Source organism: Pyxicephalus adspersus, chromosome Z (genome assembly GCF_032062135.1).
Source record: "Pyxicephalus adspersus chromosome Z, UCB_Pads_2.0, whole genome shotgun sequence".
Taxonomy (NCBI): Eukaryota; Metazoa; Chordata; class Amphibia; order Anura; family Pyxicephalidae; genus Pyxicephalus; species Pyxicephalus adspersus.
The window spans coordinates 18,868,807-18,891,280 of record NC_092871.1 but is presented as its reverse complement, the minus strand read 5'-3'; the positions used below and the strand labels follow the sequence as shown (position 1 = coordinate 18,891,280).

At 36.5% G+C, this 22,474-nt stretch overlaps 3 protein-coding genes across 3 annotated transcripts; all 3 read right to left on the bottom strand.

Moving 5' to 3' along the window:
* Window positions 1-2,809: 2,809 nt before the first annotated feature.
* On the bottom strand, window positions 2,810-3,760 carry LOC140343938 (olfactory receptor 5V1-like). Its single transcript, XM_072430839.1, has one exon. The coding sequence runs from the start codon at window positions 3,758-3,760 to the stop codon at window positions 2,810-2,812; it is 951 nt and encodes a 316-aa protein (XP_072286940.1).
* Window positions 3,761-12,443: 8,683 nt separating this feature from the next.
* LOC140343509 (olfactory receptor 5AR1-like) lies at window positions 12,444-13,370 on the bottom strand. Its single transcript, XM_072430195.1, has one exon. The coding sequence runs from the start codon at window positions 13,368-13,370 to the stop codon at window positions 12,444-12,446; it is 927 nt and encodes a 308-aa protein (XP_072286296.1).
* Window positions 13,371-20,848: 7,478 nt separating this feature from the next.
* On the bottom strand, window positions 20,849-21,790 carry LOC140343937 (olfactory receptor 8A1-like). The gene has a single exon (XM_072430838.1). It carries the CDS (start codon window positions 21,788-21,790, stop codon window positions 20,849-20,851), a length of 942 nt encoding a protein of 313 aa, XP_072286939.1.
* Between the last annotated feature and the right edge of the window lie 684 nt (window positions 21,791-22,474).

Genomic DNA, 22,474 nt, shown 5'->3' with positions numbered 1-22,474 from the left:
CGCTGACTTCATGGACTACAAAACCAGACTACGTAACTTTAACACTGAACTCACTATCACCAAGCAAAATTACTTCTCCACTGTCATTTCCTCTCAAGCTTCCAACCCACGCAGCCCCTTCTCAACAATTAACTCCCTCCTAAACCCCACACCTGCTTCCCCCACAACAACCGTCACTGCCTAAGACACTGCCACCTACTTTAAAGATAAGATTGACAAAATCAGACATGATGTCTCTGCTCACCGGGCCACCCCAACCATATCCACCCCTTCCACCTGCAAATCATCACTGGCCTCCCTCAGCCCTGTTACCGTGGATGAAGTCTCCTCTCTTATCTCATCATCTCCATCTACTACCTGTCCACTTGACCCATTTCCCTCTGATCTACTCTGTGCCTATTCCTCAACCCTAGCCCCTGCCTTAACCAAACTATTCACTTCTCCCTTTCTACTGGTATCTACCCCTCCGCTTTCAAACATGCCATAATTCTACCCCTGAAGAAACCCTCACTACACCCCTGCTTACCTTTGAGCTACTGTCCCATCTCCCTTCTCCCATTTGTTTCCAAACTCTTTGAGCGGCTTATTTTCAAAAGACTCACCGATTACCTGAGCACCAACTCTCTACTTGACCCTCTCTAATCTAGCTTCCGAACTGCCTATTTCACCAAAACTGCCCTTACTAAAGTGGCCAATGACCTCATCAGAGCTAAGTCTCAAGGAAACTTTTCTCTGCTCCTTCTCCTTGATTTTTCTCCTGGGTTTGACACTGTTGATCACCCCCTCCTAATCCAAATCTTGCGCTCCATTGGTATCACTGACACTGCTCTCTCTTGGTTTGCTTCCTATATTTTTGACCGCTCCTTTCAAGTTTCTTTCAATGGTAATTCCTCTTCTACCACTCTCCTCCCTGTTGGTGTTCCCCAAGGGTCAGTCCTTGGACCGGTTCTCTTCTCTCTGTACACCTCCTTACCCTCTAGTCTCATCTCCTCCTTTGGCTTACAGTACCATCTGTATGCTGATGACACTCAAATCTATCTGTCGACCTCTGACTTGTCTCCCTCAGTCCTGGATAATGTCTCATGCTGCCTGTCAACCATCTCATCATGGATGTCTGACAGGCAGATTCTGAAACTCAATCTGGATAAAACCAAACTCATCATCTTCCCCCCCTCAAATTCCAAATCTCCCCTTGACATATTCCTAACAGTTAACAACACAGTCATTCGTCCCTCCCCTCAGGCACGTTGTTCTGCTCTCTCATTCAACCACATATTCAGATCATTTCCAGGTCCTGTCACTTTCACCTGCGCAGCATCTCCAAAATCCACCCCTACCTGTCCCCTGAGACCACCAAACTCCTTGTACATGCTCTCATCTTCTCTCGTCTGGACTACTGCAACATCCTTCTCTCTGGTATTCCACTAACCGACTCTCTCCTCTACAATCTATTATGAACGCTGCAGACAGACTCATCTATCCTTCCCACAGCTGCTCTTCTGCTTCCTCTCTTTGTAGTTTACTTCATTGGCTTCCATTTCACCTAAGAGTCGAATTCAAGCTCCTGTGCTTTGCTTTCAAATCCTTACACAGCTCCTGTCCAACCTACCTTTCTGACCTGGTAGAGACCTTCTGTCTCTTAAAACACTAACCACTACCCCTCACTCGATATCTTCCCTCCTATTATATGACATTTCCCCCAACGCTTGGATTGTAAGCTCTTTGGAGCAGGGTCCTCTTCTCTGCCTGTGACTGTCTGTAACTGTCTGTCACTTGCTACCCCTATCTTTGTTCAGTGCTGTGTAATATGTTGGCACTATATAAATCCTGTTTATTATTATTATTATTATTAATAATAATAATAATAATAATAATAATAATAGGAAGAAGCGTCCCTGGACAGTGGAGGGTATTAGTTAGTTTAACCTGCATGCTGTCCTTATGTAGATACAGCATTTCTAAAACTGTCCACAGAGCAATGTTACTCTATGCTCATTACTTCTGGTTTGTGTCCTTTCTATTATTTTTAAACCCTTCATTTCTTAATGAAACTAGTGACTGTGTGCCACTGTAGCATAACACACCCTGCTATGGGGGTTTGGAGTTTATGCTGCAGGCAACTGCCTATTTCTGACCTTGCGAATGTATGCTGCCTAAACCGACCTTGTGTCTATGACCTCAACTCTGCTTTGTCTTTACCTTTGGATACCTCAAATTACTTGTGTATGACCTATGTCTACTGGACTTGCCTCTGCTGGAATCCCTTGTACTGCATTATCTGTGGGCTTCTTGGTCCTCTGTCAGTCCTTCCCCAGGCACCATTCTTTGGACACAAAAGTCCTGGGGGCAACTGTGTGCTGGGGTGATGCATCTAGCCTCTCAAGGCTGAGAAGGGTTTACAATAGGCAAACAGTGCGGGGTTAGATTGGGAGACTGGTAATTGGGAGCACTGGTGCTAAATCAAGGTCTTATAGTCACGGGACCTATATAATACCACCATTGTAAAAAATACTTTTATTGAGGAAATAACAGGATGGGAAAATAGAAAGTTTGGGGGAAGTGAACTCATGGTACTGCTGTGAATTTGGCATTTGTTTTTGAAGTGCTGTATCTCAAAAGGGACACCACGAAAGTAAATGTTGCTTTTTTACCTGTTGTTGCTTTGTGAGATGTTTCCTGAAGCTCTAAATAAACAACGTTTTGGTTTGTTTTGCTATTGTTTCATGCTTATTACCTATGCTCTTCAGTTTACGCTTTAATTCTAAATATATGATAAAGATAAACTCAAGCAATCCTATTTTAAAAGAGTTCAGTGTTTTATTCTTTCAATTTTAGAAAACAGAAATCTTTTCTTGAAAGCCGACTTGACATCTTTATTTTTGAGGCTATAAATAAGAGGGTTTAATAAGGGAACAGCAGCTGTGTTAAATAGGGAGAGCAGTTTATTGTACTCAAGACTGTCTGCTGAAATGGGCCTCAGGTACTGGTAGATTAGGGTGATATAGAGAAGGTTGACAACTGTGAGGTGTGAAGAACATGTATAGAAGGCTTTACGTCTTCCTGTGCTGGTACGAATCTGTAGTATGGTGGTAATAATAAAAGTATAGGACAGAAATGTTAGAACAAATGGGCCCAAACCAAGCAGGACTGCACCTTCAACTATGAACAAAGTCTCCAAAACAGAAGTGTTATTGCAAGATAATTTTATGATAGGCAGCAGATCACAGAAGAAATGGTTTAGAATGTTGGACTTGTAACAGGTAAAGCCAGTTACCAAAACAACATACGGTATTATTTCTATAAAACCCAGAACCCAACAGACAAAGGCCAGAGAAATACAAATTCTAGGATTAACAATAACAGTGTATCTCAAGGGATCACAGACTGCTACATATCTGTCATAACTCATTGCAGTAAGGAACAATAGTTCATCACTAACAAGGCTTCCAAAGATATACATTTGTCCTATGCAGCCGATATAGGATATAACTCGATTTCCTGTGAGATTTATTAGAAGTATCTTATGTAAAGTAACTGTTGTAGAACATATATCAATAATGGAGAGATTGACCAGGAAAAAGTACATGGGCGTGTGGAGACGTTGATCTAGGCAAACAAGCAGAATAATTGTTATGTTCCCACTAAGAGTAAAGAAATAAATAAGAAGAACCAGAAGGAAGATCGGAGCCTGCAAATCTGGAATATCTGAAAAGCCCTTGATGATGAAAAAATCCACCATGGTCTGATTGGACTGTTCCATGTTTTGTATCAATTTTATCTTTTCCTATGTTTGTTGTTTTTTATATATTCTTCAAAAGAAAAAAAAATGTGTTCCACAGTGTTTTGGGCCTGCCAATGAACAAGATGTTGTATATTATTACTGCTGGCTTACCTGTCCAACCCCTTTTAGCCATTGCCTGTTAACCTACACTTGTTTCAATATTCACTGCAAGTCCTTGTATTTGACTGGTTTCCAAATGGCAACAATTTGGGTCAAAATTGCAATATTTGTTGGCTAAGATGTATGTAGTCTCTAACATATGCAGGGTGATAATGCCAAATTTGGAACATTTGCCCCATTTGGAAAAAAAGGTAACCTATAACAAGAAGATCTTTACAAAGACACAATGGGCCTGATTTGTTAATGCTCTCCAAGGCTAGAAAGGATACACTTTCATCAGTGAAGCTGAGTGATCCAGCAAACCTGGAATGGATCTAGTCCAGGATTCAGGATTCCAGGTTTGTTGGATCAACAGGTTTGCTGGATCACCTAGCTTCACTGATGAAAGTGTATCCTCTCCAGTCTTGGAGAGCTTTATTAAATCAGGCCCAATGTTTGAGTAGTATTTTAATGAAAGCAGTAAAATAAAAAACACCTGAAAACAATATCTGAAAATAACTTTACATTTTTTTTTTTAAATACATTTTATATGAGATTTTAGTGATTGGTTTCAGACCTACTTTAAATCAACAAGCAATCACACACATTAAACTTAATACATCAGTTGGCTTTCTGTCTCATCCCATCACTTAAAAACCGAAGCAATCCTTAAAATAAGCTCTACTGTATCCTTTACTGTATTTCCTTTCAACATCACTAGATTTCCACCATAATTTATATGATATACAATTGTACAATAATGCAAATAATGATAGCATTTAACTTTAAATTTTTTTTAAAGAAATCAGTGAAAATAGTAAACTGTGCAAGACGTTGTTACACTTCTACATGCATTATCTGATATGTGTCTTGCTTATCATTTTCAATGACAACCCAACATACATGTACAGATAAAACAAACACCTGCCCAGGCATTCTACACTTCTGAAAAAAAAACATTAAATATTCATCTGAAGTGGTAGCTCTTCTATGATTGGCTGTGGTGGTGGTATGGGTAAATATCTTCTTGTCAAGGGCAATTTTGTGATGCTTCAACAGCTACCTATATTAAGTATATATAGGTATAGGTATAAATAAGTCTATTTTATACCTATAAGTATTTAACCACAGGGAAAATGCAATGCTCACAGTTATTAATTTTGCTTTCACAAAATAAACTAATAATTAAGTTGCAATTAGTTGCAACTACAACATTTTTATTATTGCCCTTTACTATGCCCCTAATATAGCATTTAAAGCAGGTCTCGAAACATATATAAAGGATATATAGTAATGTAGTTCTCTACTAATTAATACATCAAACTTTTCACGCTGTGATAAAGGAAAAGACCAGTTGGTGTTACCTAACTGCAGCTTAGAAATCTTAGAATCCTTCCTTAGAAACTGGTCTCCTGTTCTGCCAAGCCTGGTTGTTTAGTGTGGTAGAGCTTTGTAAAACTGGATACAGAAAACATCCCCCTGGTGCTGTTTGGTGTTAAGCCTAACCATCACATTTTAATATATTTTACTAACCATATACATACCTTGTAATAATAGGTTATTTATTGTGAATGAAGTGCTATATAATTGTAAACACAATACCAAAAATGTAAAACAGATTTCTTGAAATAAATTTATCACTGAAAAAATTCTAGTAAAAACATGTGAAATATTAATCATACTTCACATTTTGAAAAGAATTCATGCAAAATAAATGTATTGTGTGCTACTCCGCAGTTCTCCCTACCAGCTGTCACTCGGCTATATACACCTCAATTCTGTAGAGAGCAGACTCGTATTTAAATTCACAGAAGGCTCCAAAAATCTTTTGGGACCAGTCATTTTTCAGTAGTCAATTTTAATGAATCATTGTTTTACCAATAATTATTACAATTGTTTTAAAAGGGTTTTGTAATTTTAGTTGAAGCTAATTACTGAAATTTAGCTTTATTCCACAGTCTTTTAAAATGGTTATTCTTAAAGAGACCAGGCCGAGCAGTGCAACAGCAATTTTCCCACAAAATTATATATGCATTTAATATATTTTAGATAGGTTATTTACCTATAAAGCCTAACTGCAAATATACAAAACTCCTAGCACTGTTGCTGGATGTCAGCCATCCTGTCAGCTGCTACATAAAATGGGATTGTTCTGAGGAGCTTGAACAGCATAGGCAATAATTGCACATTTTTACATTAAAAGAGAGCCATGTGCATAAATGAAGGAAACAGATCTAAAAAATTAACAATTTCTAGAGTATCAGTTCCTGTAGTAGACACACACACAACAACGAACCTGTTAGAAGATGCACTTCTGGCCAACAATCTAGGGCAGTGGTCGACCACAGTGGAGCGCACCTGGGTTATACCCTACAACGGCAACAAAGAGAAAGGCGCAGAAAGAGACGAACTGACTATTGATAAGCATTGGAGCTAGCCATTCAACTACAGAACTCGGACAGAATGTTGATAACAAGCACATGGATTTAAAGTAAAGGAATATAATTGAATTAGGTCTGCGGTCTGTACCAGTTTGTTTTAAGTTTACCATCAGGGATTGGTCCCATGGTTGATGCGTCCAAACGAGTAAGTGATTGTAGAGATATAAGCTATTGTGTTCCTGATAAAGCGGACTATGTTCCGAGAAATGTGTTGAACTACTCAAAGCCCAACTGTAATAATCATAAAAAAATGTTTGGACTGTATGTTTTTAACAAAGTTTTATTAATTATGTGTTAATAAATTATCCTAATATCAAAAACGCTATACTGAGTTGTTAAACAATATTTGCCTTTAAAATCCCAAATTTTTGACTTAGTGAAAAATAAAAGTTGTGAATGCTATTTTTTGGGATGTGGCAGATTCTAAATTATGTTAAAATTTTGCGGAGCAGCCCATAATTTGCTTGAAAAAGGTTTTCTAGACGCTTAGAAATCTCACCTACTACTGCAGAAAATGTAGATTTAATACACAGGAATACGCATCAGATAGGTTGAGACAATTGCCTAATTTCACTACAGGGGAAGAAGTTCCAACAGTATATATGCTAGAATCATTAAAGGCTACAATTATTGATGATCCTTGTGCTTTTATGTTAAAATTTGAACAAGATTATCATATGGTCATGTCTGTAGCTGATGAACAAGAACCCCCCGCTATGATAAAATCATTTGTGAAAAAGTTTAAATATCTTGATCCTACTAGCCTGGCTATATCATTAGAGAAAGCTTATTTAAGCGGAGGTCTCTGCTTTCTTTGATAAAGTTAGAAGGCAGCACAAGGCAAGTAATTTGAAACGTTGAGTGTCTGCTAATAAAGGCACAGAGCAGGGAGGGGGGTCAGTTCAAAGGAGGACAAAAACCTCCTTTGCAAAGAGTTCCACCTGCTGATGGTCCATGGTCAACTTTAAAAAATTAATTACCAAGGACCATTGTCTATGGGAAAACATGGTTAAAGATATGCTTTAGTAGTGGTTGATGTTTTTTCAAAATGGAATGAAATTTTACCTATCAGAAAAGATGATGCAATCACAACAGCAAAAGCACTTATGAATTCTGTATTTGCTACTTGGGGTTTTCCCTTAGAATTGACATGTGATGGAGGACGTAATTTTACAGGAAAAGTTATGCAGGCCATGTGTCTCATCTTGGGTATTCAACAATTTCATGTTCCATATCATCCACAGTCAGCTGGTATAGTGGAACGAATGAAAAGAACAATAAAAAACAGAATTGCTAGAATGTTGTTGGACAAAGGCAATACTTGGGTGGATACGATTCATTTCATCCTAATGAGTATTAGAAGCACTACTTCTTCTGCTACTCAATACACATTTGAATTGATGACAGGAAGAAAGATGCCCCTAGTGTTTCCAAATGAACTAAATGAAATGGTTTAAAGAGCCTGTTCACCAATGCTAGAAGTCTAGCAAACAAGATAGGGGAGTTGGAAGCCTTAATGAGTGAGGAGAATTATGACTTAGTTGGTATTTCTGAATCCTGGCTTTGTTCTTCACATGACTGGGCTGTCAATTTTCCTTTCAATCTTTGGGCTGGGCTGTCAATCTTTCGTAAAGACAAGAGTCAAACGAAAGGGTGGTGGTGTGATGTGAGAAGTGTTCTAAAAGTGAATGTGAAAGAAGAAACTGCGGATGGAACAAGCGATGGGGTTGAGGCATTATGGGTGGAGTTGAATGTGGGGTTGAAAAACACACAATTAATTATTGGAGTCTGCTATAGGCCCCCCAGTTTTAAGGAAGAAATAAAAAATCAACTACTAGCACAGATAGAAAAAGCAGCAAAAAGTGGAAGTGTTTTAATTGTGGGAGATTTCAACTACTCTGACATTGACTGTAATGACACTACAGGAACAGCAAAAGGGAGGAAATTTGTGAATTTAATACAAGATAATTTTATGGTACACTTTAAAGAAGCCCCAACTAGAAATGATACTCTGCTGGACCTAGTTCTTTCTAACAATGCAGAGCTTATAACAAATGTGCAAATAAAAGAGAATCTGGGCAGCAGTGACCATAATATGGTTTCATTTAATGTAAGCTGTAAACAGGAAGCAAAAACAGGAAAGATAAAAACATTTAATTTTAAGAGAGAACATTTTCCATTATTTAGGGCAGCTCTCTGTGACTTGGACTAGGAGACAATATTGTCCTCAAAGAACACACATCAGAAATGGGAATGTTTCAAGTTCTACAAAAGCAAACTGAAAAATATATTCCAATGGGTATTAAGTTTAAGAGGCTAAAATTAAAACCTATGTGGCTCACAGCTGATGTTAAAAAAGCCATAAGGAACAAGAAAAGTGCATTCCAAAAATAAAAAAAATGAAGGATCACCTTCATCATTTGAAACCTATAAAGAAAAAGCAAAAGATGTAAAAAGGAGATAAAATGTGCAAAACTTCAAAATAAAAGACAGATTGCAAAGAAAAGTAAGGCAAACCCCCAAAAATATTTCAAATATATTAATAGCAAAAAGATCAAATATGAGCATGTAGGCCCCTTAAAGGATGTCGCTGGGTTGGTAACGGGATAAAGACAAGGCAGATTTACTAAACACTTTTTTTTAGCTCTGTGTACATGAATGAAAATGGCAGCGCTCAAGTCCAAATTCAAAAGAGCAATGTCGCTGCCTTAAATGAGCCACAATGGCTCAGAATTGAGATGACTGAGAAACAGCTGGGAAAATAAGGGTTGACAAAGCACCAGGACCTGATAAATCACATCCACATGTCCTCAAAGAGCTGAGCTCAGTTATTTCGAAGCCATTATTTCATTTTTAGAGACGCTTTGGTCACTGGCAAGGTACCAATGAATTGGTACCAATGAAAAGGCCAATGTGGTTCCTATCTTCAAAAAGGGAGCAAAGGTAATTACCAGGTAATTACAGACCCGTTAGTCTAACATCACTAGTTGGAAAGGTCTTAGAGAGTTTGATAAAGAACCACATCGCATGGCAAGGCTTCAAGAAAGACAGAAGTTGTAAAACAAATTTACTCTCTTTTTATGAGGAAGTAAACAGGTGGACAGTGGAATAGCAGTTGATATAGTGTACTTGGACTTTGCTAAAGCATTTGACACTGTAACCCCACAGACGTTTAATATGCAAGTTAGGGTCGATTTGATTAGAAAAGTCAATCTGTAAATGGATAGAGAACTGGCTTAAAGATCACATCCAGAGAGTTGTAATTATTGATTCATACTCTGAATGGTCTAGGGTTATTAGTGGTGTACCCCAGGGTTCAGTGTGTGGACCTTTACTGTTTAACATATTTATAAATGATAGAGAGTTTGGGCTTAAAAGTAGCATTTCTGTTTGCAGATGACACCAAACTATGTAATGGAATTATTCCATACAGGATGTCTATAATCTACAAGCAGACCTGGACGTACTGTTTGATTGGGCAGCCAAGTAGCAAATGACATTTAATATAGATAAATGTAAAATTATGCACTTGGGAGCTAACAACATGCATGCTTCATACTGTCTAGGGAGAATACATTTGGGGGAGTCAGAAATGCAAAAAGATCTGGGGGTTCTGGTAAATCATAGACTTAATAGCAACACTCAATGCCAAGCTGCAATATCTAAAGCTAGTAAAGTACTTTGTTGTATTAAAAGAGGAATAGACTGCAGAGATGGAGACATAATCCTGCCCCTACAAAGCATTGGTCAGACCACATCTGGAATATGCAGTCCAGTTTTGGGCACCAGTTCACAAAAAGGACATTGCTGAATTGAAGAGAATGCAGAGAAGGGTAAAAAACTAATAAAAGGAATGGAGGAGCTCAGATATGAGGAGAGATTAGCTGAACTGAATCTATTCTCCCTTGAGAAGAGACGTTTAAGGGGGGATATGATCACCCTGTATAAATATATAAAGGGTCCATATAGAGAACTCTCTTCCCCATTTTACACTTTGAGGTCATTACAAAGAATAAGAGGGCACTCTTTGCGTCTGGAGGAAAAGAAGTTTAAGCTCCGGATAAAGAAGGGATTCTTCTGTGAAAATGTGGAATCAGCTCCCTCAGGAAGTAGTTTCAGCAAATACTATAGATTGCTTTAAGAAAAAGCTGGAAGTGTTTTCTAGAAGCACAGAATATAACTGGGTATTAAGGCCTAAAAGTAAAAATAACAGTGACTGTTGATCCAGGGAACATCTGATTGCCTTATGGAATCAGGAAGATTTTTTTTCGCTGTTGAAGCAAATTGTGCCAGGGTTTTTTTGCACATGTGCCTTATTCACTACAACCTTTCTCCTGAAAGATACTATTTTAATCAAAAGACGTCTGACACATCCTGGTGCTGGACCAGGACCTTACAGAGCCCCTGTAAAAAATTGACAAGTAGGGCACCCAAATACCACACCAACTACCCACTCCCCCAACTCATCCCAGGATAAAAAAAAAACAAGAAACAATGTTAGCTGCTTTAGTTTATAAAGCCAATATTTATTAAGCATGAAAAATCTAGTTCAGATGTATATTATGTATTCTATGTTACTTTTAGAACCAAAAGTGAGTACATATTGACAAAATTGTGAGATCTCCTGCACATATTTATAAAAAATAATAGCCTTTTGCCATTTTTCTTTTCTCTTGCTCCATCTGTCTCCTAATTCCAGAGTTTGTCTGCCCTCTATTCTCCCTCTCACCACATCTCACTCTCTATCCTTATCTCCGTATCTCACCCTTGCTCTTCTTCTCTTCTTGGAATGGAATGGTGGAAGATAGGGGGCACCAATTTGGCTTCCTGCTTCCTGCTGATAGGTTACTTGCAGGCTGCGTGTGCAAGGCTGTGAGGACCCACAGTGTGGGCTGTACCCAGAGGACGTGCACCACTAGCTGTCACTTAGGAGCATGCCCTACGATCAGTCACTTGAGGGCAGGCTTATAGGTAAAGTTGCACAAAACTTTCTGGGCAACCAGCGAGCTGAAAACCATGCTGAACTCGTGAACAAATGGCTAAGAGCAGACCATCAACTTGGCTGACGAATGTAAATTAAAATTCATTTCTTACATTCCCATTTTCCCACAAAATTTGGGTGATGTGAGTAATGAACATGGGGAAAAGTTCCACCAGGACATTTCTGTTATGGAAACAAGATATCAAGGCTGGTGTAACCCCAACATGATGGGTGACCACTGCTGGTTTCTGCAACAGGAGACAGCGGAGAGCCACAAACACAAAAGCAAGTGCCTGAAACATTTCTGAAGTGTCCATGTGTGTTGAACAGGGACTCGATTGAATTATGTGTAATTGTATATGTTGTTGCAACATAAAATTACGTTTTTGTAATGTCGTGTAACTATGAGGCAAAAGTTAGTTATGCATAGAGATTACATAGTAACTGTGGAATGAGAGATTGTAACTTATCACGTCTATAATCGTAATTAAATTAAGATCCTGATGTCTTAGGCAGAATCGGACTTCAGATTTGGATTCAGCGTACTTGATTTAGTATAGGACACATGGATTAGACCAAGTAGCAGGCAATATTTATTTTTTTGTGATGCAGTGTAATTATAATTTTGTGGTTAATTTATGCATAATTGTACCCTTGTGATAATAATTAATATAAACTCAAATGTATTTCTTTATACATGGCTGAATAAATCTATGCAGCTTTAAAAATTATTATTTGTATATAGTACATGATGATTTGTATCATATATCTGGAAATAGCAAATCAATACGCCCATACCTGATTTCAAGGTGAATAAAACTAAAGTGAATTGAAGTGGGCTAACTTGGTTTGTGGGCTAACTTGTTCTGATAGTTATAAGGAATGCTCCATGTGTGTTGGAGCATTGTTTACCTGGATGGTCCTTGAACCAAACAAGTCACATTTGTGCAACAACACCCAGCCGTACTAGGTGTTTCTCTTTGCTCCCAGTGCCTGAAAAGAGCAAAAAAAAGGTGAATGTGTGCCATAGGTAAAAGAGGTAGCAGGTAAAATAAGCCTTTAGCTTCCCTCTGTATGGTTAAGTTTAGGTTTTCTTCAACTAAAAAATATTGATATTGAAAATATTGGTTGATTTTTATCATTAAAAGTGCAACTGCCGCCTAAAAGCTGATTGGACATCTCTGTTCTTTAGACTATAAATTATTGGGTTTAACATTGGCACTGCTGCAATGTTGAAAAGGGAGATGGTTTTCTTGTATCTTAAGTTTTCATCTGAAGTTGGACTTAGATATTGACAGACAAGAATGGTGTACAGAAGGACAACAACTGTGAGGTGGGAGGAGCACGTGTAGAAGGCTTTATGTCTGCCAGCTTTAGAATTAATTTTCATAATAGCAATGATTATAAATATGTAGGGTATAAAGGTTAAAAGAAGAGGCAAAAGCGTTAACACAAACACTCCTTCAACAATTGTGAACAGTTCCAAAAAGGACATCCTACTGCAGGAAAGTTTCTTGAGTGGCTCAAGATCACAGAAGAAGTGGTTGATTATATTGGACTCATAGCAAGTAAAGCTTAACACCAAGAGAACAAAAGGGACAATTTCCAAAAAGCCCAGGATCCAACATACGATGGCTAGCAGAGCACAAACTTTCCTGTTCATGATCATGGTATATCTCAAGGGATTACAGATGGCAACATATCGATCATAGCTCATGGCTGTCAACAGCAAAAGTTCATCACTAATAAAGCATCCCAAAAAGTAAACTTGTGTGATACAGGCTAAATATGGCATAATTCTATTTCCTGTAATAAATATAACAATATATTTATGAAGAGAACAGGTGGTTAATGACATGTCCACTATGGAGAGATTCCCTAAAAAGAAATACATTGGAGTGTGGAGGTGACGATCCATGCAGACTAGGAGAAGAATGGTCATATTACCACAAATTGTGAAAAGATAAATTAATAGAACTATTACAAATGTTGGCACCTGTGCCCCCGGAACATCAGAAATTTCCATGATTATAAAATGTGTCACCACACTGTAACTCTTGTTTTCCATATTGATTATGTTGAATACTGTTGGAAGGCTTTTGGAAACAGTGCCAGTTTATTAGCCCTGCAGGCTTGACAATCCAATGTTATAAAATTAAATCCCGACAATGTTAACATAGATCCTACAATTTCTCCTGGTTCCTGATAGGATAATTGTATATTATGTCAGTGGTACTACAAAAAAGTCTATGGGTCTATTTATATGTTTTCAACAATAGATTTACCCAGCATTTATGTACACATTTTTCACATGAACTGGCATGTTAGAAATTATGTGAATCAATTTTTAATCATGCTAAAACAATTTTCTAAATGTGAAAATGTGTGCATTTTGGGTAAACTGTTGATAAATTTAAGGTGAAAACATTTATATATAATAAACTAAATCTGTACTGAGTGATAGCAGTTATTATTGCCAGCACTTTTAACAGGAATGCAGATCATATAAATCAAATAATTTAAAAACTGACTCAGCAAACAAAATGATGAATTTAAAATTTGAAATTAAAATAATAATTCACAGATACTTACAAATATATTATTGAATAAAGTAAAGCTAATCAAGAATTTACTTTGTAAAAAAACACAATCTTGTGTAAAAAAAAAAAAATGAAAAAAAATAATTAACAGTTTTGCTTGCAAATGACTAACGAGATTGAGGTCATCACAACTTAGTCTATTTATAAAGCAGTGAATTTACAATTTACCAAATGTTGTCTGGGGGAGTAAAAATTACTGCCACTGAAAACACCAGGCCCTCCAAGATTTTCTGCCAGAGAGTATTTGGTGAATGGTCATTTTTTTGCTTCCTAAATAGACCTAAAAATACATTTTTATGTAGAAAAATGAAAAGGAGAACATTTATTTCTTAAATAATCCAACCATGAGTGTGTAAACTAACCTTGTTTTTTTTCTTTGGACAACCTTTGATATTGGTGGTTTGTAGAAACATCTCAAATGTCATATAAATGGACTTGCTAAAGATTACAAAATAATGTATAGTCCTGGTTGACGTGGTTGACACACAATAAAATAGCAAGGGTCTGCTAAGACCCAGAACATTCCAGGGCACCAAGACTCAACTTTTATGTAAATAGCATGTAGATGTAGAAAACAAGAGTATATCTTATCCTAAATGTCATCTATTTTTTCTCCCTCCTGTTTTATTTATGTTTCTTTTTTTCCACTTACAGGCAACCTCCTCTAAAATGAAGTGCTCATATGTGAATTTAATATAGTGATTTTTATTCACTTATAATTTGTAGAATTTAAATAAGTTTCAATATATCCTAGATACAAGGGAAATGTTGATTTTCCATTACTTACCAAAAATGTCAGAACTTAGAATTTATAATTACCAAATTCAGTGACAGGCTTAAACAAAAAATGAAAATATTGAATCATATTTTTTATGGTTGTCTTTTCTTGCAGTACATAAATTTGATCAACCAGTAGCCCCATGCTATTCATTTTTTACCTATTTTTATTAGAATTATTGGTATTTATAAGGAAGAATATTGATGTCCCTGATGACATTCATTTCCCATGTGTTCCTGTTGCTGAAATCTTCTTAATAATTATAATGGGTTTCTGTTTGCTACTGGAAGTGGTAAACAAGTTTATCATTTTATATTCATATATCTTTTTTATTGTTTAAAGTTTCTGTACTATTAAGTAACACTGTAAGGTTTGCCAGAACATTCCACATAGTTTACAATAATAATAATAATAATAATTTAATAATAATTTAACCACCTGAGCGTTACACTGATTTCTAGATTTCTGTTCCAAAAGCGAAGAGCAAAAATATTTAGTGCGAGAAATTACGGGCTTAGCGGTTAGGGGGTTAATTCTTATGTTATGTTCATGTTATGTTATGGTCATTGGGCCTTGAAGCCCTCCAAGACTAGAGAAGATAGATTATTACGGGAGAACCTGGGTGATCCAACAAATCTTGAATGGATTCTTAAAAATCATTTGCTATATTTTCAATCCTTGACTAGATCATTCCAGAGAGCTTTAATAAATCAGGCCCAATATGTTAAACATCAGGTTTGTGAAGACCTGTTTGTCCATGGCCAAAGATAAAATTGGCCTGATTTAATAAAGTTCTCAAAGGCTGGAGAAGATACACTTTCATTAGTAAAGCTGTGTGATTCAACAAATCTAGAATGGATCTGGTGCAGGATTGAAAACATTTGCTAGCAAATAGCAAATGACTTTGAAGAAATCCATCCCAGGTTGACTAGATCTCCCAGCTTCACTGATAAAAGTGTATCCTCTCCTGCCTTGGAGAGCTTTAATAAATCAGGCCCAATGAAACTGTGCCTTGAAGGTTATTCCTTTATTAAAGACTCCTCTAGCATGACAACAATGTAAAGTATTGGAAGAATAAAACCAAAATAGGAGTAAAGAATATAGCCCCTCTCCTATTCTATTTAACATATGCGGAATATGTATATAGAGGGATAACTGAAAGTTATATATATTGTGAGGATTTAGCTTTAAATGCATTCACGGCAGAGGGATATTTCATGACTTTATGACATGCAAAAAAATGCCTCTCTCTGACATTCTACAGCTGTTGGTCCTGCAGATCTAAATATTGGGAGACCTCCTGGGCTCCCCCAGCATACAGGCTACACTCGGCCGGTTCACCTGGCCTAAGGCTGTAACTCCCCCCAGATTCAAGGACAGGTGACTTATTATTAGCTAGTTCCTCCAAAGCCATCCTGAATTTCTGTCCTGGAAAAGGGATGGAGTGCCTGGCCCTCCTTTTTCTTTCCAGGACTCTATGGGCCTGGATCCCAAGAGGAGACAACAGCAACACAATTATAGATAAATGATGTTGGATTGAAGCAGACAAAAAGCTTACATTTTAAAGTCTTTAAGTAAAAAAAACAAAAACTGCAAAATCCATTCTTCCTCTATATTGGTTACTTTGCTAAATGATGATTGGCAGGAATTATTAATGAATAATGGCTTAACTAAAAGATTCTTAGCATGACATATACTTAAAACTAAAGTTTATTCTGCTTGTGGAGTGGATAATTTACCAAACTAAAAATAAGTTTTGGAAAATACCTATTTTTTAAATGTTAATTTAAATTTAAATGTAATTTAAATTTTACAAGTTTAATAAAGTTTTTGATAAAGGTAAAAAAGTCTTCAACTCATAACATATTTATTATTAATATTAATTACTTAATATTAATTAAGAAATAATAATTTGCATTTTCGTTGTCCTGAAGATGAAAGGCAAAATCAAAGAGGAGTTGGATGTCCTTCACAATTGCCTTTATTCTTTCTGTTTAAGAACCTTTGGCAGGCCCATTGGTAACTGTATTTCTTTCATTTTTATATTATACCATTGAAATTTTAGCAATATTCGTGATTTTTCAAAGTAAATATTGTTTCACATCAAATTTTTTTTAAAGTCGGTAACAGTGACCTGAGCACAGTGGTTTAGAGGTTTGTCCTCTGGCCTTTGCAGCACTAGGTTCCAGTTTTGAATCTCAGTAAGGACACTATCTGCATGGAGTTTGTAGGTTCCGCCCATGTTTGCATGGATTTCTTTCGGGTACTGCAGTTTCCTCCCACATTTCAAAAACATGCAGTTACTTTAATTAACTTTTCCACAAAAATTCATCTAAGAGCCTCTTTGAGGGACAGCTACTGACATGACTGTTGACTTTATAAAGTTCTGTGTAATATGTTAGTGCTATAATAATAATATTCTGTTCATCCTTCTCATGCTCACTGTTTTTTGTATCTTTATTATTCATTGGCCAACCAACAACCCTTAGCTTCCTTTTAAGACAAGTCAAGGCAGACTCTAAAAGGCAGATTTATCAAGCGAATCAGCGGGGGAAAACGTATTACTGAGAACCGAATGCGAGTGCAGTGCACTCGTCTGCCAGCTTACAGCATTGATAAATGAGCAGTGGGGTCGAGAATTCACCAATTAAGGTGACTCATTTTCAGTTGCGCTATTGAGTTGGGTCTGTTAAGTTCTGTCAATGGGGATGTCATAGTCATCGATTAGCGCACACCTGGTTCCTGTTCTGTGTGCACCTACAGTCCATTACAGCTCAATTTGAATCTTTAGTGCTTGATCTCTTATTTGGTAAGTGCTACATTTTTATGTTACATTGTACAAATTCAGAAAATTGGATCATTTATAGTTAGATTGGCTGCGATTGTTGGTTTATTTATGTTTTTTTTTGACTGGTTGCCACACTGCAGACTAATTCATATCAAGCTGTATATATACTAATTAGCTCTTTAAAATATGTCTTCCCATCACACAATAGTATGAATGTTGGAAAAAAATGTCCAAAGCATTTTGGGTCTGATTCAAATTTCAATATAGTTCGGCTTTAGAGAAATCAAATATCTGAAAAAAGATTGTTGGCAAAGATGTTTTAATACATCTATCAAGGAACATTTAGTGATTTCACTTGTGTGTTTGGTAAAATAGATTTAAATGTATATAAATACATAAACATTTTCATTTTTACTATTTTAACTAGACTGGTTTGTGTGGGGGGAGGTGGGATTAATCAAGATAATTTACTTGTGTGGTATGCATTGATGTGACTTTTTATAATCTTCATTATTGTTAGCTTCATCTGTTGCTGCAATGTTTTTGTGTCTGTTAAAATAATGGTCTCTATCAGTTAGCGATTCTTCCTGTTTTTTTAACATGTATTGTATATGTAATCATTGTTATTCAAGGTTTTAACATTTTATCCATAAATAATTAATACAAATGTTTGCATGGCTTCCACTCCAAACTGGTACTTGACCCCCCTTGTTGCCTTTGTTCCATTCTCAAAGTCATATTGTCACATCAAAAGTATTATTTTCTTGAATACATTGTCATGTTTTTTGTTGTTGTTTTTTTTAATAGTCTGACATTTGCTAAATGAGCTCTGGTTTTCATTTAACATACTTCACTCATGTTGATTTGCTGACACTATTCTACACAACTCCTCTGTTCATTTGTAGTAGTGTTATAGGTTTGTTCTCATTGTCCTGTGTTGCCTGATCTTAGCCCTATTGTATACAAGCTTATTTCCTAACTTCCTGGCAAAACTGGTTGTCAATTAGCTGTCCAGCTGAGTTGCATACTCATTCTAACACACCTGATGATGATGGAAGGAGGTCCAGGCTGCCAAGCACAACATTAAACCACATTTATTGACAAGCGCACAAGCAGGGTCAAGCACTCCTAAGCAATGAATTGTATGTCTTTATTATATGTTTTCTTTAAATCAAATAGTATTAATATATATAACTTCAAGGGACAAATATACTTTGTGCAAAACATATTTCATTGCTTTTTTCAAGGTGTTTATGCAGATGAAGAAACAAGAAAAGAAAGGGTATTTTAGGTGCATCAATGGTGGATCAAACACATACAATAGTATACTTCACAAATGTATACATGTGTGAATTAATCCTAAATTTCCTTTCTACACTGGACAAAGTTCAGAAACTAAACAATGATTACTTAGCAGAAATAAGGTATAAGGAGAGATTGTTTGCAGTAAAAAATGCCAATTGGCATGGGTAATATGATTATTAATTACCTTGAATTGCCTTTCAAGTGATGTAGAGTATATCTTCGGAACAAGTGTGCCTAATAGTGGTGCTGTTTGTTGGGTTTTGCAGCAACAGAATGGTTGCTGTACTGGCCATTTAAAACCGCTCTAATTACTATATGAATCATCCGTGCATACAGTAGGACTTACAAAGTTTTATATGATGGTTTATTAACAACAATTTGAGTCAACCCAAAGTTCATGTACAATATTCATTACTTTATTACTACTACGGTTATATACAAAATTAATCTTCATAGTAAATAGCATATGTACCCTAGAAAACCATCTATATTATACTTATAACTTGCTATTACAGTGTTATCTTTCAACATTGTGAAATGTTCATCTACTTTTGTTTTTTTTTTTATGCATGTATGTAGACAGTCAACATATGTATTACTTTCTGTACACAGTTGCACTCCCATGTTCACTAGTCCTCTGAATTATTACCATGTGTTAAGCATCATTTTAAATTATGTTTTTGGCAACTAGATGGTGCTGGACTGTATTTTAATGCTTTTGAGGCTGTATAAGCAATGCTTGGCCATATCTAAATATGTGCATGTATATGTATGGACAGTTAAAAAACCAAGCGGAAGAGAAGGCTGCACGCTTTCCTTTAAAGTCTTAGGCTAGTATTGAGCCAAGCCCATGACATCAGAAATCATAGGAAGAAATAGGCAATCTTTTCAATTTGAAGTACATATGTGCTAAGCAATATGCCAAAAAACCTAAAATTTCCCTTTTATATGTATATATACACACATTTAAATGTATACATACAAATATGCATGCATGTACACATGAAGCGAAACAAACAATATACACAAAAAAAAAAAACTTACCTGAATAATGATGCTCCTTCTCTGCAAAATTGGCAGGCGGTTTTAAACTGCTGGGGAACACAGATCACGGGCACATAGCGGGTTCGCATTGGAGCACAACAATGCACATCGAACACATCGAGTTTTAATAAGACAGTTTTGGCCTTTCAACAATTCCTTTTTTAACAATTCAAACTAAAAGGTTAAAAACAATCACAATTTACTTGGTAAATTGTAGATCTGTTGGATCACCCAAGGTTAAAGATCTTTGGAGACTGGAAAAAAAAAAACCAACTAAAATATTAATAAAATGATTATCTTTATAAGATAACCACATTTTCAAAATGGTCAGATTAAAATTTAGAGCCCACATAGACACCACTAAATTTACATGACATGACCACTAAATTTACACGACAAAATAAAAAAAATACACACAAACACATGTAAACCCACACTTCTATAGAAAGCCAAAAAATTTCAAGAATAGCCCAAGGAATATTGAATTCAAAAAATACTTACAAAACCAATATGCAATTTGGACCTATCATGGGTGAAAAACTGGATTAGAAAATATTTATGCAGAACAAACATTTAAAGGTGGTAATAGACACATTATTGCAATGAAACAAAAGAGCTACAAACACAATAATATAGCATTAACATTGCAAGATGAACATTGAAACATTCAAAGTTTAAAAAACAAAAGCAGCTATAGTGCTAAATGGTAAGTAAAGTATGAAATGCAGTAACATAGATTAGGATAACAAACCAAACAACAGACCCTCCAAGAATTTGTTATCTTACATAAAAGTCACATGTATGTGATATCCTTTGACAGCTGTTTACATAAAAGTTGAAAATATTTTTCTATAATACTGTACATATTAGTATGCGCAGTAGGTAATTGCATCTTTCTCTTTATATCCTTAGTGTAGCATAGTCCCTTTCAGGCTTTTTTTTAGAAATCTGTTTGTCATTACAGTTTAAACTCATTGGAGCGTTGTTGTCCATCATGTCCTTGAAATGAAGAGTTGTGAAACATGTAGTAGTCATATACAAACTTTAAACCAATGTGCTCTTTGTATCATTGCTGATTTCACATCCTTATTTTTTAAGCTGTAAATTATAGGGTTCAATATGGGAAGTGCAGCTGTGTTGTATAAGGAGAAATACTTATTGGATTTTGTGGTATCCATGGAAGTTGGCCTCAAATATTGGAAAAAAAGAGATGAATAAAGCAGTATGACTACAGTGAGATGTGAAGAACAAGTATAAAAGGCTTTCCGTCTGCCAATATTAGAAGTGATTTTCAGGATACTAGAAATAATGAAAATATACGAGATAAATGTAAGCAGAAAAGGGGTAAAACTAATGAGAATAAATCCATCTATGAGGCACACAATTTCCATGGCAGTAGTATCACTGCAAGAAAGTTTAACGAGGGGGACGAGATCACAGAAGAAATGGTTTATTACATTGGATGTATAACATGTGAAACCTGACAATATAACTATGTAAGGTATGACCTCTATTATTCCTAAAAGCCAACAGATAGTTCCCATGAAAATGCATATTCTATGATTCATAATCAAATGGTACTGCAAAGGTTTACAAATGGCAACGTAGCGATCATAGCCCATGGCTGTAAGGATCAGTAACTCATCACAAATCAGGAATCCATAAATGTACATCTCGGAAAGACAAGCGCCATAAGAAATTCTGCTATCCCTTCTTACAAAGCCAATGAGAATGTTTTGAAGAGTGACTGTGGTGGAAAACATATCCAAGATAGACAGATTGGCGAGGAGGAAGTACATGGGTGTGTGGAGTTGATGATCCAAACAGACCAGCAGAAAAATGGTCATGTTACCACCAAGAGAGAATAGATATATAAACAGCACCAGAAAAAAGATTGGAGTTTGCAGTTCAGGGAGATCCGAAAGGCCTTCAATGATGAAATAGGTCACTGTGGTTTGGTTCCTCCTCTCCATTATGTGTTTGGACTGGGTCTAGTAACTAAAATAAAATATTTATGCATGGTAAAAATGTTATATAATTTGAATAAAGTTACTAGAATTTACCTCAATTTGATTTTAGGGTGGTTTGGCTAACATATTCCACAAGTTCTAGATTTTGAATGTATGGAATCCAACGGGGGACAAGATCTGCTGGTTTGTTCTGGTTTTTGAAGAGCAACTACAGCAAGGACTCTCTCCATTACCTCCTCATTTGGACTCACACAGCACATCAATGGCCCCACACACATAACCGGACACACTTTTGACCTGGTATTTTCTAAACTCTGCAACCTCACCCTCCTTGACAACTCACCATTTCACCTCTCTGATCATAACCTTTTCACTTTCAACCTATCAAACCCTTGCCCTCCCTTGCCACATCCCAGACTTGGTCAATGGCAGATAGATATCCGTAACCTTGACCACAACCTTTTCTCAAACTGCCTTGCATCCCTAACCCCCTCCCTCTCCAAAATCACCTCCCCGGACGAAGCTGCCACCATGTTAAACCACTCTCTTTCCCTGGCTTTGGATAATGTTGCTCCTGCCACCTTCCGCTACCCCCGCCCTGCCAACCCCCCACCCTGGCTCAATAACCTCACCAAACAGCTACAAAGGTCTGTTTGTGCAGCTGAGCGCAAGTGGAGGAAATCTGGC